The sequence below is a fragment of the Glandiceps talaboti genome, chromosome 10 (genome assembly GCF_964340395.1).
Source record: "Glandiceps talaboti chromosome 10, keGlaTala1.1, whole genome shotgun sequence".
Classification (NCBI taxonomy): domain Eukaryota; kingdom Metazoa; phylum Hemichordata; class Enteropneusta; family Spengelidae; genus Glandiceps; species Glandiceps talaboti.
Window position 1 is genome coordinate 9057344 of NC_135558.1, and position 19162 is coordinate 9076505.

General features: G+C 35.4%; 1 protein-coding gene across 3 annotated transcripts in view; it reads right to left on the reverse strand.

Annotated features, from left to right (window-relative positions):
* LOC144440913 (uncharacterized) overlaps positions 1-19162 on the reverse strand; it is a 41105-nt gene that overhangs the window by 5388 nt on the left and 16555 nt on the right. Inside the window, exons 4-15 of one of the 3 annotated variants that reach the window (XM_078130370.1) lie at positions 17173-17676; positions 12465-12554; positions 11732-11812; positions 11021-11062; positions 7826-7922; positions 6238-6326; positions 4621-4723; positions 4204-4386; positions 3583-3720; positions 2884-3013; positions 2575-2642; positions 516-2257 (exon numbers count right to left, since the gene is read on the reverse strand). In XM_078130370.1, coding sequence (XP_077986496.1) covers positions 516-2257; positions 2575-2642; positions 2884-3013; positions 3583-3720; positions 4204-4386; positions 4621-4723; positions 6238-6326; positions 7826-7922; positions 11021-11062; positions 11732-11812; positions 12465-12554; positions 17173-17676 — 3267 coding nt within the window. Of the gene's footprint in view, positions 1-195; positions 2258-2574; positions 2643-2883; positions 3014-3582; positions 3721-4203; positions 4387-4620; positions 4724-6237; positions 6327-7825; positions 7923-11020; positions 11063-11731; positions 11813-12464; positions 12555-17172; positions 17677-19162 lie in introns of those variants that run through there. The other 2 variants (XM_078130368.1, XM_078130369.1) reach the window with 2 other exon arrangements.

Here is a 19162-nt window from a genome sequence, read left to right on the forward strand (position 1 = left end):
ATCGATTCTGAGCCAACAAATTTTTAACAACAAGATGCAAAGTGCTGGTATGTGGCAAGCAACCATCAGCCACCAGCAATTTACTGCTAGTTGCCAAAAATAGGATTACAAATCATAAAAGATGCATTCCTCCCCTCACTCACATGCTGAATGCCAGAAATAGGTTGCCCCTCCCCCCCCCCCTCCCCTTGCTGTTTGTCATGGCTGAATTCCATAGATAAAATCCCTACATATTTTGTGTCGATGTCATTTTGTCACCAAGCTGAAAATTTATCATGTACTGAACAATATTCAAAATATTTGTATAATTTTTCTGTATAATTTATACAGCTCCATGACTTTCCCTCGTTCCTTGTTTCAGGCTTCTCCTCTCTGAGCTATCCCTTGATGAGAGAAACGTCCTAACTGGAATAAGTGTTTCTGGGGGAGTACTGACACTGTGCAGCCCTTGAGTAGGACTGGGGGATTTGATAGGCCTGGGGATACCAGATCTGGGTCTGGCTCTGCTCCCTAACCTTCTTCCCGGTGATCCGGGTGATGATTCCGGGGAAAGGGAACTACATGCATTCATTGTCACATCCTGTGCTTCTGATGTCACATCACATCTATTTGCTGCTTCATATTTGGCAGTCCATGTTGTGCAATTCTGTACAGTGTTTTCCTTCTGCCGTCGCCAGGGGCTTGCTGATTTATTCTCATCATCTGTGCTGTACTTTGATGTGTTTCTAGGTCTCATTTGTAGATCTGCGTCAACCGGAGACTGTGAGTGCCGACCTGGTGAACTTGGCACCCTGAAATGTCGTGGTGACTGTGGAGACGACATACCTCTTGATTCATAAACTGGGTCTGGTGATGAAGCATACCTGACTGATGGTTCTCTTGAGGAATATTCACTTGTACTGCTATAAAATGAACCTTCTCGAGAAGACTGTCCTGAATCTGCATCACTGGTATCTGGTCTCCTAGGTGACAAAACTTCTCCTTTAACAGGTGATATCCTTCCTCGCCTTGGAGATGAACAATAACCACTGCTGGAGTAACCTAACGATCCCTGCGAGTGCCTCTGATCATCAACGTCCATTGGTTGGTCTTGAAGTTGAACTTTCTCAGGGCTGTGTCTGCTTTGTGTTCTTGGACTTCTGTACATTCTTGGACTTGTTGGGATGCTGGATCTTGTTCCAGGACTTGACTGAACAACATGAGAATGGCTACTTTGTTCCTGGACCGGACTGGGACAGTTTGCATTCACAGGACTAGAAAGATTTCGCCTCATTACAGGTGGCGACTTTATTTCCTTTTGTGGACTTGTCAACGGAGTAGTATTACTCCTTGCATACCTATAGTCTGATCTGACTGCACTGGACATGGACACATTCCGTCTAACTGGAGCAGGAGACTTAATTTTATCAGAAAATTCCTTTTGTGGGCTAGTCACAGGTGTGGTGTTACTTCTTACATATGTCCTATATTCAGTTCTCACAGGGTTGGATACATTTCTCCTGACTGGATTGGGAGATTTGATTCTTTCAGTAAAGTCTTTTTGGGGGCTTGTCACCGGTGTTGTACTACTCCTTGTGTACCTTCCGGAACTCCTAAAACTCGACTTGGGTCGGACTGCCGGATCCTGATTGGTAGTACTCATGGAATTTTCCTTCCTGTCAGTTCCCACATTTGTATTTTGTGACCCACTTAAAGGTCTTTCCTTTGTTCCATCACTTTTTGACCGTGTGAAAACTCTCGTTGGATGTCTACCTGGTCTAGTATCTGTTGGACTTGTTGGGGACGAAGGACTTATTATTGTTGTCACGGGAGGTTTAGCTACTCTTAGCACAGTTGGACTAGCACTTGCAGGTCGCCGAGTTGGCTGTTTTTGAGCTTTTGTCTTATCGTCCTGTTTTGTGGCAACAGTCATTGTCTTTGTCAGTAAAGTTGTGGGTCTAGGCATCTGTACTGGAGCCTTCCTTGACAATTGGGGTGTTCCACCTCTTTCAGACCTTGAATCAGATCGACCAACAGTCACAGGTCGCCTTTGGACCACATTTGATTTTTCTTTACTCTGTTTTTCTGCAGTTGACATAGCAGTCTGCGGTCTTGTTGCTAGTAATGGCTTTGTCCTGTTGACTACAGGGATGGCAGTTTTAGGCCTTGCAAACTGTCCGTCTGTTGCTGGGGTTGTTTTCCGTAGTGATGTGGGTAGTCTGCTTGGTCTTTTAGGTATACTAGACCGTAGAGATGAACCAGACTGACCTTGAGTACCCTGTGAAAAACATAAACACATTAAAATGGCTGAGTAACAAATTTACCTACATCATCCATCAAAATAACCACAAAGGACTATAAATTCTACAGAATATGATAGACTGATGATTTCAAAGGAAAAAATAAGGTGAACAAATAGATTTTTGTAATTATTCAAAGGTACCTGGAACACGCCTTCATATGGCAAAGTTTTAGATGATTCCAACTTCTTTGATTCTCAAAGCAAATAGTCCCTGAATTGCATTCTTTCTAAGAGGAAAAATCCATACCCTAAAAGCTTTAGGAAGGAATACTACAGCAACTCTAGATACTTACCCCAAATGAACTGGACAGAGTTGGTTTAGGAGCTAACATTCTTTTTGTATCATCTACAAAGACAGCATCTACAACAAATTGATACAATGGAAATGTTCTTAAAATTATCACAATTCACGGAAAATCTCATTTACACTCTGTTTCTTGATGTCTTCTACTAATTACAACCTGTATGGCTGTAACACTCAAGTGAGTGGTTTCGAGAGTGCAAATAATGAAACTCTTAGTCTACAGCTACGTCTGAAAATAACAATACTAAACATAATGTTTCTCTCTACTCAATAAATTTATTGAATCCACGATTCTCACCTCTTTTTATTTTCTCTCTCAAATCTTCCGGTACGATCTGCCAGTCTTTGGATCGCATCAAATGATTGACATTATTTGTCATAAATGTCATCATACTACTATGAGTATCATCCAATAATCCAATCACATCCTGAGATACAAAAAGTTAACAACAATATTACAGAAAAGAGAAATATTATGAGGTTGTTACCCAATATCATCTCTTTGTTTAAACGATGTATGTACCTGTACAGTGCAGTTATGAATTTACGATCATAAATATTATCATTTGGGTATGGATATTTTCGTCAAAATTTCATTGTTTTGAAAATTCCGGTGTTGTGGAATACACGATATCAATAACTTCAGTGTCGAAAATCGGCCACCATTTTGTTTATGTCTCTTTATGTTTAGAATCGACATGTTTTGCCCAATCAGAGGTGTTTTCTGATGACGTTTAATGTGAATATCATGATGTCTAAGGTCCCATATCACAAAAGATATTTCGCATTAAATGTCATCTAGAACGATTGATCTGGACATAGGTATATGATAACACATCATATCTTATATTATAAAGTAGGTAATACTGTACTCATAATACTAATGCGAGCTTATTTTCAATAATCAAGGGATTCTTACTACTATATAATAGATTTCTAATCATTCCTTGAATTCTTGTCCTTGAGGGTTCTAAATCAGGTTTAAGGTTAAACGTACCTGACTCCACTCCTCAAATTCTGACCTCTGTCTAAGTGCATTAGTTACGGCAAACATCTTGCATCCGTTCTCTACATTTAGAGACTCTATGGCAGTGAGAAATATGGCCTCCACTAAATTACTACTCCAAGCCATATCCTGCAAACAATGGTTTAGGAACTTTTGAATTTAAAGCATATGAAATTAGATTTTCCATTGACAGTTGAGAAAAATCCTAACAATAAATACAATTAAAGGAACAATAATGTCAAACATAATTCAATCAATCAATCAATCAATCAAATTTCTATAGCACCGATTTCCAGAGCGATGTTCTGTTCAGTAGCGTTGATTGGCTAAAGCACACCATATGCTTTGGTGAACAAACAAGTCTTCAGTTTTGTTTTGAAATAATCCAGACTGGAGGCTTGGCGAATGTCAAGTGGCAAAGAGTTCCATAGTTTGGGGGGGGAGATATATGAGAATGAACGACCTCCATACATGACTTGTCTGTAATTACTGTAAAAGATGAATTTGTAGGTCATTTTTGGTAGTTGTCTGTCTTCCATGATGGCTTGCTGTTATCCGTGACTTAGCAAGCAAAGTGGTGAAGGAACAACAGAAGAGAATTTCACTACTTACGGCAAGTAAAATGGTAAATGATCTGTGATTTGTTATAGTGTAGAAGTTTTCTATGATATAATCGATGCAATAACAGTGCAGACTAGTTGCTAGGTGACGAACAGACTCCACCCACTTGACATGAGGAAGACCTGTCAAAAGTTTATCACATTGCATTGCCACGGCTACAACATTGTCTTCTCCCTATGTACAAAAAGTAAAGAACAAAGTCAATTTATGAAAACAATTTTGGAATATGGTGTATTTCATGTACCTCTCTGAACCATTTACAAACATGTAAAAGTTAGTTGTAAAGGACTTCTGAACACCATAACACTCCTGTTGACATTCTTTATAATGATACATAGTCTGGTATGAAAGGCCATTCTAAACACCGGAACGACCAAGTCAAAAGTATAAAACAAAACACATACTTACCAATGTGCTTGTAGCAAATTCATAGGAGTGTTGTAAGACTTCCTGAGCTTGAACTGCAAATGTTTTTGTACTCCATACTTTATCTAAGTGTTTAGTTATCCACCTTGGATGGAGAAATAGAAACAAAAAGTGTCATTATAGCATGTCACAAAACAGAACACCTACATGTCAACTATCTTTTATACTAAAATGAATATAAGGTACTTTTTGCTTCAGAACAGGTAATCAACCTCAGTATTTTATGAATGGAACACATATTCACAGATAACTGCAACAGGGAACTTGCAAACCCGCCATGTTGAATGTTGCATCATGGGAAATGTGATAATAAATACTGATCAATTAGTATTGTAAACAATATTGTTTCATTGTTTTTAACCACAAATGATCAATTCATAGTCACCCTGACAATTGTGGGAGGTTTATTTTATTGGCAACTCAAGATTAGGTATTACGATAACCACAGATAATCCCATAGTCCTTTGCATCTGAGCATGCTCAGTCTGGATTGCAAGTTCCCTACTAAAAAACTTTGGAAATAGAGAGAGTCAGCACAATGAAATAACTGGGATAGTGGAGTCATCATGGCAAATGGTTAAGAGTGGCTGGCTTGGAATCTGTAGTTTACAGGTTCAATTCTGCCTTTGCTGTTTGTTTCTGAATGGTTTAAGTCCTTGGGCTAGATTTGGACCATGATTGTGCCTCAGTCAACCCAGCTGTATAATTGGGGACCTGGTACGACAGAGGTTGCAGTATGAATGCTTTAACCCTATGCACTTACAGAGGCATCAATGGATTGTATGCTCATCAGGTTGTGGAAGTATAAAGGGCCATTGCTGTTAGTGTTATAGATCCATGCCAGGGATAATAATTGTGAGCGTCAGGAGCTCTCAGCAGAACAGGTGCATCATAAATACACATTTACTATTTCTATATTGTCAGGCCTAAATACATATTGAAATGAACATGTTTTCCAAACTCTTTACTGATGCTATTCTTGTACCCACATGTCCTGACATTTAGCAATGTTATTTGAGTACATCTGCCAGCTGAACTTGCTTATTACAGGTTTCTACATGACTACTAGGCATAGCCTATGACATTTGAATTGACACAAATACACTAAAGTGATTAGAATAAGCATATCCTATTTTGCAAGGAAGAATCGTCATAGAAAAATTCGAGTCAAAACGATTTTGTAAGCAAATACAAAAAAATTTCTGATGTCTTGTCGCCATTGTCAGGAGTGTTCTATATGTTGTTTTTGTTCTATAGTCATGTTTTATGAAACACTGACTTCACAAAGTATTCTTTCTTCCTTAAAATATTTAGTAAATATCACATATGAGGTGTACACAGGTATACGGTATTTGTATGTTGGAGATATAATTCAGGTGTTTTATTGTTTGACTGCCAGGCAGGAAATCACTACCTACATTTTAATTTTGTTACCCTCAACAATGGCCACAAAATATATCAACATCACTAAAATATACAATTCAAAATTATATCATTATATTGGGTTGATAAATAGACATCTGTTTCTATGGAAACACGATTGAAATCCATACCATCAAATAAATCACCAGTTACTTAACATAATCTATGTATTCTTACCTTAGACAATTTTCAGCTACTGCATGTAATCCATAGGCTGTAGACAATGCCAGACATTCCGGTACTCCAGACAGACATGCACTGCATGGCTAGGGGCAAAATAGAATGGAAAGAGTTACTCAGTGTGGGAATATATTCAGATACTCAGGGTAATGTTGGAATACCAATTTTGACAAACGTGTACTACATGGCTAAGGGAAATACAGTAGAAACAGTGTGTCCCCTGAGAGTGACATGGTGCTACTAACTCAGCAATTTCTTATCACTCCGAATTTGGTGTTTACCTATCCTTTACTATATAAAGTCAATGTAGGAATACTAATTTCGATATATTACACTGAATGAAAGTATAACAATGGTGTATATACCAATTCTTGTTCTAATCTCTCATTTTTTGTGTGTGACATTTTCAAAACCTGTGAACAAATTTTGAAAAACTCTGTGATACCTTCTTTTGGTTTGAATGTTAGTGAAATGGCAAACAAAATCAGGTAGATTTTATCTCTATGTAAAGACAAACTCTCAAAAGGTACTATCAAAACTATTTGCCCTGACCCTTCACAAAAAAGCTCAAAACCAATCAATAAGTGACTAATATTACATGTTATTTAATATGAAGAAGACTCATGACGCATGTTATTATCACATTTTTGATTTTTATTAATTTCTACTAATAAGTACAAAATACTGTTCTCCACGAGAGAATTTTTTGATTTTTTTTTCAATATACTGCAGGAAAATGCATTGAGACACAAAAAATTTATCTGGTGAATGTTATCTATAATGAATGTAGTAACAGGTGCATATGGTTAATTTATTGCATATAAGAATTATATCAATCTGTCGTTTCCTATTTTACTGACAACAAATAAATTTCAAACTTTTATTGATTTTTTATCCATCATTTGATAGTTAGACACTGTAAACCATATGTGATTGATAATTTTGTAAGCTTAAAGGCCAAGGAGTCAATCCCAGGTTCTTACATAATTAATGGTGCGTTAGCAATGGAGACATAATGATTACATAGGTCATTGTTATTTGGACCAACTTTTTCTGAAGCTCTTACCAGATAGCTGTTTTTGACACCTACAGTTTAATTTTAATCTAAGCATCAAAACATGTTGACACAGAGTTGTTATGAAAGGTACGTCATTTCATCATGGACTTATATCATATGAAATATGGCTATCTTTAATAGAACCGTAAAACATATGTTTTCAGCAGAGGTTGCAACATGTACAGCGCCTGTGAATTTTACTTAGCATTGGATACTGGCACTTCATAAATGACTTGATTGATTGATTGATTGATTGATTGATTGATTGATTGATTGATTGATTGACTGATTGATTGATTGATATCAAACAATGATGACACAAGATTTCATAATCTCTTCAAGTAATGTTGATACTGATATGATACTTGATTAATCTTATAAGTAATTATTTGGAAAAATGGGTTTTTAGTTCTAGGTAATGTACATTTCAGGATGAGTTTGACATGGTGTATGTGTCCCAACAAGACCAATCAATGCTGGGCCTTGGTTGCCATGGAGACACAGACAGGTATACAAAGTACAACCTACCTTGTGAAAAAAATGGCACTTATCTCTTCTTAGAATAAAAGCTGCGTTATCTTTAAGTCCATCTAATCCATACATATCTGACATCTGTACCAACTCACTGTAAAAAGTAAACAAACAAACACATGACATGAACAGCTACAGCCCCTGCAAGAATTGCGTTACTCTTTGATAGTCTACCATGTTTAAAGATAGCCATATTTACAATGTAACTGAGTAGAGTCAACACAAACTGTGATCATTGTGTATGATCTGTCTAGTCAACTGTTTGTATGGTCAAATCTACAAGCTATGAGTCATTAAAAATATTGGTTATTATTTTGTGCCTATACTAGCCCCACCCACTTGGGTTTATAATGCAACAAATTAAAACAGGAATGCCCAGCAGATAAATGACTGACTGACAAGTATTGATCAAAATTACTAACTGCTTTAAAAAGTCACAAGTCTTTGAGGTGACTGAGTTTGAAATTCACTGTCGGGTTGATAAGTTGTGTCATGCCCCCCATCCCCTACCATCATCACCACCACCACATCACAACATGTTCATCGCTAAACTAGCATATATGTTACTTCTCACATTACATTGTAATGGTTTTACCAATCTGAATTCACTCTATGTTTTGGCATCTTGAAGAAGTACTGTTTGGTTTGAAAGTTTTGCTCTTCATTTTTGTTTGTTTGTTTGTTTGTTTGTTAGTTATTATAATTATAATTTCATTATAATTTTATTGATAATCTGTAACTGGAAATAGCTATGTAAGAGGTACAGGTTGTTAAGTAACATTTGCAACTACACTGGTAAAGCTTCTTAAACCCCAATGTTTGAATCCTGTGGTCTTGGATTAATACTATCTCTTATCAATGAATCTGAAGGATTAGACAGGATTATTCTTTTGTTCTGGACCACCTTGTTTGATAGCAATGATCAAATAACTGTGAGTCTGTGTTTCACTTTCAGATTTTAACCCTAGTCTGATGTATTGGCTATTACATGGTATGAGAATCTTAACATAACAATATATTGTTATTCTGCAAACAGTGTGATATAAATCTGACAGGGATGAAGAAACTACACCAACTCCATTAAATTGCCATTTCATTCTATTTTGCTGACAATTTGACTCAAATATTGCCATCTTGAAAATGTTCATGATTTTGATCCTTACAAAGCTACAGAAAACGCTCAAGGTCAAAGGTCAAGTCTATAACTGATGGATCATTTCTCCATAACTAAATACTGTATTTGATATCACACTTGACTTATCAAAGGTTTTTAATTTCATTTTTTAGTTTCATTTATTGCTCTATAAACCCTTGAACACACTTGTATGATTTCTGTGTATGTAGCCCACCCTCACATGTCCAAAACATGCCATTATCCTATAACTTATTGACCAATCAGAAAGGTGCTTTTATAACTGCCACTTTGGAGACATCATAAAATGGAACCCCGATAACTTGTTACATAACAAATGACCTTTAATATTGGATGTTAGATGTTGTTGATTGCCACCAATCCACCAATCACATTAGGCATGAGAGGGCATCCTTCATACTCAAAAATCAAAGGAGTGTATTCAAGGGTTTGTATGGAATCAAAATAGGGAACTTGTAATCCAGACTGAGCATGCTCAGACACAAAGGATTATGGGATAATCTGTGGTTATTGTAATACCTAATCTGGAGCTACTGATAAAATTAACTTCACACAATGGTTAGGATGACTATGAATTGATTATTTGTGGTTACAAACAATGTATCAACATTGTTTACAATACTAATCGATTAGTATTTATTATCACATTTCCCATGATGCAACATTCAACATGGCGGGTTTGCAAATTCCCTATTGAATCAAATAAATATTGTACTTTGAGATGTTAGATATACAAATTTTACTATTTTGAAACTCTTACCATCATTTTCATAAATATAAAAAATAGGAAACAGAGGAAGTAGAAAATAGAAATGATCTGATCAGTTTTGAAGATCCAGATTATTACATTTGTTTACTAAAATGAAATCTTTTTGATGCAATGTTACTGATATTTTAATACATCTGTAGCATGTTATTGAAACTTTAAAATTTTGAAATTATCTATGAATGATGAAGGCTAGCCGTCATTGCTTCAAACTTAGAATGAAATGGCAAATTGATATATTTCTCCAGCAGCGAAGAGCTAATATGGATGACACAGCAGCTAAAAAGATGAAGAGTTTCATAACGGTAGTAATAGTATAAATTGCACTGCTTTCTGGCAAAGTTACAGCTCTGATTTGCTTATTCTAGGCTTCTGTGGAGAGATAGGGAGATCATGGTATGTTACCATGGAAACAGAATATGCTGTGCTTTCCAAGTCTGCTTGGTTGTGGTTACTTTGAAATTGTAACAGTGAAAAATTTCAAGCTTGCCACCTTTTTAAATCATATCACATAGAATTGTCAATTTTTTTAGTCTAGGAATTGTTTGAACAGGTTATAATTTTGAAAAAATGTTGGTATAAATATGAAAACTTGAGGGTTCATTTCAGCTATGTGCAATAAAAATATGATGAAATGAACATTGAAGAAAACAAGGGAATTATGTGATGGTTGAAATTTTGTTCTGCTACGCCATAAATCTTGGGTTCAAATTTAGTCAAGTAAACTATTTCAGTTACAACTTTCAATTGATTTCCATTGGTCTGACAGACCATTGAATAGATTTGGAAGTCCTGACACAATCTTAACTAGTATGTGTGTCCTAGACTACAGCTAATTTGAAGTCCTGAATTTGAAACATCTACCTTCAAGATCCAATGAGGTTGATGAATAGTGTTCAGCAAATACAGCAGAAATTAAAATTGCATTCAGTTTCAAATGATCAACCATGCAGCTCTTTTATAAAATATGTTTGAGCACTGAAAGTGAATGCAATTTTAATTTCTGCTGTATTTGATAAGGGTCACATGTTTGATCATTGGAACTGAACGTGATTGTAATTTCCACTGTGGTCTTCTTTTTACTGGCAATCAGTCCATCACAACACAAGCAGAGTCAGAAAGCATTGGCATTTCAAAGGCATAGTTAGCAAAGTGACTGCTATGAGAAATAGAGAAGAACACAAAGAGATGCTACAACAGCTCTACAAGAATGACGCCTGATGAACCGTCAAGTGCAAAGCTCCTTCACCCTACCATTACAAAGTCTACAAACCTCAAAACTGGCAGACACCAGCTGTCATTAACATTGGGTATCCTGGAATACAATGAAGTCTTTTTGTAATTCTTTCCTGAAATAATTTATCACGGCCCTAATTCATCTAAAATGTAAGTTTTGTATTTACAGTTCTTCATACTCTTCATCTGTTTTGAGTTACAACACAAAGGTTTACTTTCAAACATCATTACCAAATATTGAAATTATGTATCAAAAACCAATCCAATATTTGAAATAAAAATCAGCTAAGTATCAATACTGTAAATCATATCAGAATTCCTACATATATTTTAATTTCATTAAAGAAAGACGCTTTCATCCTACTGTCAAATTTTCTCAACTTGATCATTTTCCAAAAAAAATAAAGAAAAGAGATACATAAGTTACTGTATATCAATATTTCCTATATCTACCAGTAAGTTCAGTAACTGAAAAACGTTCCTTTTTCTTTGCTCAAATTTTAACTTTAATATATTCAACTACTTTGTGATATTTTTTTTTTGAGTGAAATGAATTTCTCTACACCAGCCAACTACAATGAAGTGTCTGAAAAAGACAGACACAAACTTCTTGTATTTTGTTATTCTTTCTTTGTAGATATAATTCTACACATCTTGAGGGGGTTTGCAAATTTACTCCTTCCTGCCAGGATATTCTTTCTTATATTATTGTTATCAGAGAACTACAGACGTTTGAAACAGTACATACCCGATACTTGTATCTGTAGGATCCTCCATAACACCTCCATAGATGTAATATAACGCTGCCAATGCGGTGGAACAGCTCACACTGAAATGTACATATAAATGAAATAAACATTGGATGTTAGAATTATGTCATCTCAACTGAAATGTACATGAATGTGATATAACACTGCCAATGCTGTACAACAACTCACTGAAATGTAGTATAAATGTGATATACATTGGATGTTAGAATTATGTCATCTAGACTGAAATGTACATGAATGTGATATAACGCTGCCAGTGCTGTACAACAACTCACACTGAAATGTACATGAACGAAATATACATTGGATGTTAGAATTTGACTGAAGTGAACATAAATGTGATATAACGCTGCCAATGCAGTAGAACAACTCACACTGAAATGTACATAAATGTGATATAACAAGAAATAGACACATTTTCTTAAACTATGGGTTTTGGAGAGTCATTTCATGATTTTACATCACCCAGTTGATCTTGTGCCTTTACAGAGTATGTTTGCTATGGGCCAATGCATGATGGGAGTCAGCAGAAATAATATATTCATGGTTGAACAACAAATATTCATGACTCCTAAGTGCCTATTCCCTCAGTGTAAAACACTTCTCATGAATATTCATTGTTTAACCATGAATATATTATTTCTGCTGACTTCAATCATCCCTACTTTGGGAATGAAAAGTTGATGTCAACAGATTTCATCTTCTACTTACTCAAAGAGTGTTATTTCCTCAGCTGAGCTCTCTGCCCATCCCCCACATAGCATGGCTGTAAAGTAGACAGACCGACAACACAGAATAAACCTGTAAACAAACAAAGAAAACAAACAAAGATTCAGACAACCATATCATGAAAAGTTTAATGAGCATCAGCATTATATTCTGAGAGTAAATATGAATTTATTCCTTCCTCTGCTGTTCCACAATTCATGTCATTTCCTCCTTTCAAACACCATGTATGGCAAACACCATGTTGCCCAATGTCACTTTTCTTTCATGGTATCATGTATGGCACACAATGTCATCTCAGGTCACTTTCTTTCAATGTATTGCAAATGGTGTCATCTCAATCAAGTCACCCTTCTTTTCAATGTACATGTATGACAAATGATGTCATCTCGATCAAGTCACTCTTCTTTCAATGTACATGTACGGCAAATGGTGTCCTCTTCTCTCAATCCATCATGTATGGTAAACAATGTCATCTCAGGTCACTCTTCTTTCAATGTATCATGTAAAATGTAGCTTTCCCTACATGTATGTCTACAAATTAATTTCTACTCACACTTTTGCTCTAATTTATTTATTTTCAGTGAAATATATGTATTAAATTGAAATTAAAACAATTTGATGTAGGAGTGGTATACATGTAGGTCAATGCTCTATTTGGTTGGTGTGCCTATACATCAATATCATTATCTGGCAACAATCCATTTCATATGTCATATCTCCCCCCCCCCCCTTCTTTCTCTCTCTGGGCTGGGGTACTACTAGTATCAATTTCATAATCTATCTAATATCAATTTCATAAACTATCTAATATCAATTTCATAAACTATCTAATATTAATTTCATAATCTATCTAATATTAATTTCATAATCTATCCAGTACATGTGTCCATTAATAATCTGTCTAGTATCTATTTCATAATCTGTCTACAAATTATTAATCATAACTAATATCTAGCAGATAGTATATGCTAATTGCTCTCTGTTGATTGATCTATTTAACCAGTTATATGACATTATTATTATCAATATTATTATGTGTATGAATTGATATCAAAGTTTTAAATAGATTCACTAAGCTGCAAAATATTAATATACAAATTTCATCTTGATAATGATCTTGAATTTCTAATATTTACATAAGGTTAAAGTTTATGATGTGAGAAAATATTCTGTGTTTGTCTGTTTGCTGTTAGCAAGATATTTGATGTTCATGATCGCGGTGTTATATTGCAGAACAAAATTGAGAGCAATATCTCTGGGCTAGCCTGTCATGACCATAAAATTGGTGATGTTTTGAGTTGTGATTGACTGTACAGTAACTATGCTTCAGCGTTACAGTCAAAATGATGGTTTGAAACTGAAGATGTAGTGTTTAGATACATGTACATATCTCTTATGTTTATCTTGATGGCACAACTCCAATGCTGAAACTTACCAAATTAGGTCATACTTTGCTGCTATTTTAAGATATCAGTGTAAACATTAGTATTAAAGTCTGAAAATATCACTACCAAGTAATGGTATCTTCATTGCAATATTTTAGGGTCACGTCAGCAAAAATTGAAATAAGATACATTTTGTGATCTCCTAAATCCTATTTTAAGACAGGGCTTTTACAGACAGGATAGTACAAACGATGCAGGAGGTGTCAATGGATAAAGTCATTCGGCAGCTTTGAACCATGACTATTACCCACTGAATAATTATTGAGGACCTGGTAGGATTGAGGTTGCTATGTGAATGATTGCATTCTATGCAGTAAGTTAGAGGCTGCAATGGATAGTATGCACCCAAGGGAGTAACAGAAATATGAGAATGGGCTTTTGTGTTGATATAATTCTGAGAGACTCATAGCAAAAACCCCATTTTTTTTTTTTTTTTTGACCCACAACATGCATGTATGATAAACAGTGTGTTGCACCAGCTGTTGTAAATCACTTTTCACATCACCTGTTACATCTAATAGTACCCTGTATAATCCGGTAATTTCATTCTGTGTTGTTCATTTCTTACATAACATCAAAATTACAACTGAACACTGTGGTATCTGTTGTAAAGTTTATCATAATTATGCGTATAGCCTTCAACTGGTGTTTAGCAACACAGCTATACTAACAGAGCAAACCTGGATATACTCAATGTAGGAATGAATGTTTTTGGCATCTGGGTTCACATTAAGTATATACAATATTGTCTATTCACAGAGTCAGAAAATGAATGCGAATAATCCAAAATGTTCGACATTGTCAGGGGCTGACATAAAATGTCACTATTGATACATTTTTGTGAGATAGGAAAACTACACAATATAGTATCCTCTTTGTGGAATAAGCAACTGATAACAGATACTTACTAGAGTAGATGGAAAGATTTGTCCCTATAGGTTATAGCTATACTATATAGTATACTGTTCTGCACTGTACTGTACTGTTTTGTACTGTACTGCTTTGTCCTGTAATGTACAGCAGCACTGCTCTGCACTGCACTGTACTGTATTCCACTGTTCTGCACTGTACGGTACTGTTCTGCATGGTACTGTACTGTTTTGTACTGTACTGCTTTGTACTGTACTGCTTTGTACTGTACTGCACTGCACTGTACTGTTCTAAACTATTGCACTGTACTGTACTGTTCTGCACTGTACTGTTGTTCTGCACTGTACTGCACTATACTGTATTGTTCTGCACTGTACTGCACTATACTGTGCTGTTCTGAACTGCACTGGACTGTTCTGAACTGTACTGTGCTATACTATACTGCACTGTTCTGCACTGTACTACACTTCTGCACTGTACTACACTGAACTGTACTGTACTGTACTGTATTGTTCTGCACTGTACTGTGCTATACTGTTCTGCACTGTACTGCACTTCTGCACTGCACTGCACTGGACTGTACTGTACTGTACTACTTAGTATTCCTTGTCTTCACTTCAAAGAACACAGAATGACTTCCAAGTATTCATCAGTCACCTATAACATGTCTACATGTACCATCGTATGTATATATTCAATCACTCTCCCCACATTCAACACTAAAATCAGGAAGTCGTGTCTTTCACTCTTATCAAATGAATAATCTTTCATGTACATTGCATCACTATCCACACTGAAAGCATGTACTCTGAATGACATTCTAACATGTGGGTTTTATTTTAATACTCTGACATATAAGTCCATGGGGGGGGGGGGGGGGGGTTTCTATCTTCCAAATATGTGATATATATTTTTTCTGTTTATAATCCCATGTGTTAATAAAATAATTACAATAAAAAATTAATTAAATAAAAATTACTTACTACATACTGTATATCTGTTAATTCCTTAGAAATAAACAAGTGTAACCTATACTAATAATATATGAGACTTATGAACTATTTAGAGAGAAATGTCATCTCTTTCTAGAAGACTAAAATTTATTGATTTAATGACAACAACTGGACCATAATTCATTTCCTATTTCATATCCTCTGTTTTAACTATGAGCACCTGTCAGTACCGATTCATTTTAAAACTTGTTTGCTGTAAGAGACAATAACATTGTTCTGTTAGGCCTAAACCCCTCCCCCTAAACAAACGTTCACAAGTGCGATATTGTTTACATTTATATATAATGTAAACCATGGTGTAAATATTGTAGCGGCCACATCACTATGATGGATATGATGTAAAAAACACGGTAAACACATTAAGATACAAACTGGAAACCCAACACTGTATATCACATTAGCAGTAAATCTAACATCTCAGTAGTAAATATAGAACCTGTTATCACTGAAGGCGTGAAAGTTTTCAAAATTTGGTTAGAACTGAAGTGTGAAAATGAAGTCCAGTATTGCAGTGATGCCAGATCCCCTCCCTCCACTGCTAAATGAATGAAGTTCAATTACTATAGCTTGTGTGATGTTGTACAATCATTTCTAAATCTGGATAGTTGTATTGAGTCTGACCTTTTGTAAAGTCATCTTGTGGTAATATGCATAAATCTTTAGACCCAGACAAGATCTACTTATTCGACCACTCACTCACAATGAACAAGAATTCTTCAAAGATGTCTATTCAGTACTTAGTAGGTTCCACCAAATGCAACAATAGCAACCAACTACAAATGTACCCTAGCACAGTCTTTTGTTACAGAAAGTTTACCATTATTATTATTTTTTTTTATTTTTTTTTTTTTTTTGGGGGGGGGGGAGGAATGCTGATAAACAAACATCAACATAGCTGTAAACATTTTGTTTCATCATCAAAATGGCCGGTTTTCTGTAATTGTTACAATTTGCAACACCCTACATTGTAACGTCCATCATAAATGGCAACTTGTTTTCTGTATTGCCTGTGTGTATTATAGTATATACTGTATTACCTATAAGTGTACACACACAAAACCCATCACAGGAATACAACAAATGTACATAGCACTAGCGATCAGTACTTCTGACCTGTCATAACATGCAAGTGTTCAACTACATTTGATATTGGCCTAGTAACAGCAATAAATTATCATTATTAGTACATTTGATATCACAATATGTCTGATTCTTCATGTAAATAAATATTTGTTAAAAAATATAAAATGATAACACAACCAATCAACAATATTGTGGAGTGTAGGCACAAACAATCTTGTTATTGTATTCACAAAGAATGTATGTCAAAGGTCAAAGTATGTCAAAGGTCATTAACCTTACCTGTGTGCTTTAATCCTCTTGTCTTGCACTATAAGCGTAATGTCTGTACTTTCTTGGTGAACAAACATGTGTAGTAAGTCTCTTGCCAGAAAACATGTTGCTTCCGGCATATTTGCTTTCAGGAAAGTGTCCTGAATGACATTGCCAACAGACTCTTTACTTTTCCCGTTTACAAAGACGGCATCTTCTGATCCTTGTGATTCCAGCTCCATAGATTTTACCCTGTCGTCACCGTATCCATGGTAATTGCACTGTGCTAAGCCGCTACTTATCTCCATTGCCATGGTAACCCCACATGCCCCATGTTCGTTGCCATTATGGTCCTCTATAGCAACCATGGCAATATCATCATCCTGATAAGAAGCAAGACTTTGTTCGGCTTTTCCATTAATTTCCATCTCTTCCATGCCCGCTTCCACAGAATGTTTAGGTCTATCCTGTCGCTTGATCCATTCTTTGATGGTATCCCTCCATGTGCTTATCTCATTCATGCTATATATATCTCTGGAAAATTAGAACCGTGATATTAATATAGATGTTTTAGAAATTGATAGGCTGGTGTAGGTTTCTATATCTAATAGACCATACATATTAACTGTATAAGTAAAGACAAATCTGAAAGACTGCAGTTATTGGCACATAAAGTAACACAATAAATGAGTTATACGAAAATATCACAGTCCAATTCATAGTATACACATACATGTACCTTAATCTCACCTCACCCTGCCTCCCCATAAACCAGTGTTTTTGCTAAGATGTGGGAACACTGATAACAGAGAAGGTATTTTAAATCTGGTAAAGTTTGCAGATTTCCACCCCCTGGTACTGTATGGGAATGGGGGAATTGCAGGAAAATAACCTGGGAACTCAGGGAGATTTTACCCACATACCTATCTACCAAATTACATCTGTCTCAACATGTGTAACATGAACTCGATTTTTCAGAGTTTTGTTTTTATTTTCTCATGTTGGTGATTTTGCTGAGAAATATATAATTGCCTAGTTAGTAATCAAACAGTATATCACAGCGTGTAACAAATTTTGAATGCAACAAATTTCGAACTTGTTGACAAAAGTTCAGAATATCTATGGCACTGTTTACATACAGACATCAAGTCAGTGTACAAAGTACCATAAATGACTAGTACTGTATATACAAAATCTAGCTAATTCAAACGATCAAAACATTTCCAAAAATTAATGAAAATGTAGCACAAAGTTTAATACAGCTACTGGGTCTTCAACATAATCTATATTATAAACTTAATACCTTAATGGAGAACAGAAAAATCTCATCCTACACATTCAACTTTGATTGATTTTCAAAATACAAATTTACAAGACTTCAGGCAAATTAGACGTATATTTCAGGGTCCCTGGGTAAATCCATTTTAAATGTTAATTAAAACCACTCATCATATTTACAGAAATAAATACAAACTGATAGTTTGAACTATTTGACATTTATCTTCATTAAAAATTGAACAAACTCTTTTATTCAGTACTTAGGGGCAATGCTCGCAGTCACTTTTTGACCTCTGTCAAGTAATTATGAAACTATCAAATTACCATCTAACTTTTTGCACTCATCACATCTTATGCTACAAATGTAGACAAAATACAGTCAAAATTCAAAAGTGATGTGATAGACAAACCAAACATGTATTATTCTTGAGTTCTTTGAAGAAAATTCTTATATCAAAACAAAGACAAATTCTAATATATCTAAATGATAATAAGTTCGTATAACATGGCTACTATGTTATAATGTTGGAGCCATTATCTTATAACGATGCTAGTTTCTAGCACACTGGTGTGTTGGGCAACTACATGATGTATGCTATCACATGTCATAAAGCCACTATGTTATCACACAATAGGGCCACTAAGCTAGCACTGGGCCACTGTGCTGTAACATGAAGAACTCTATGCTATCACACTGGGGCACTGGACCACTATGCTATATATTGGTGCTAAGGGCCACTGT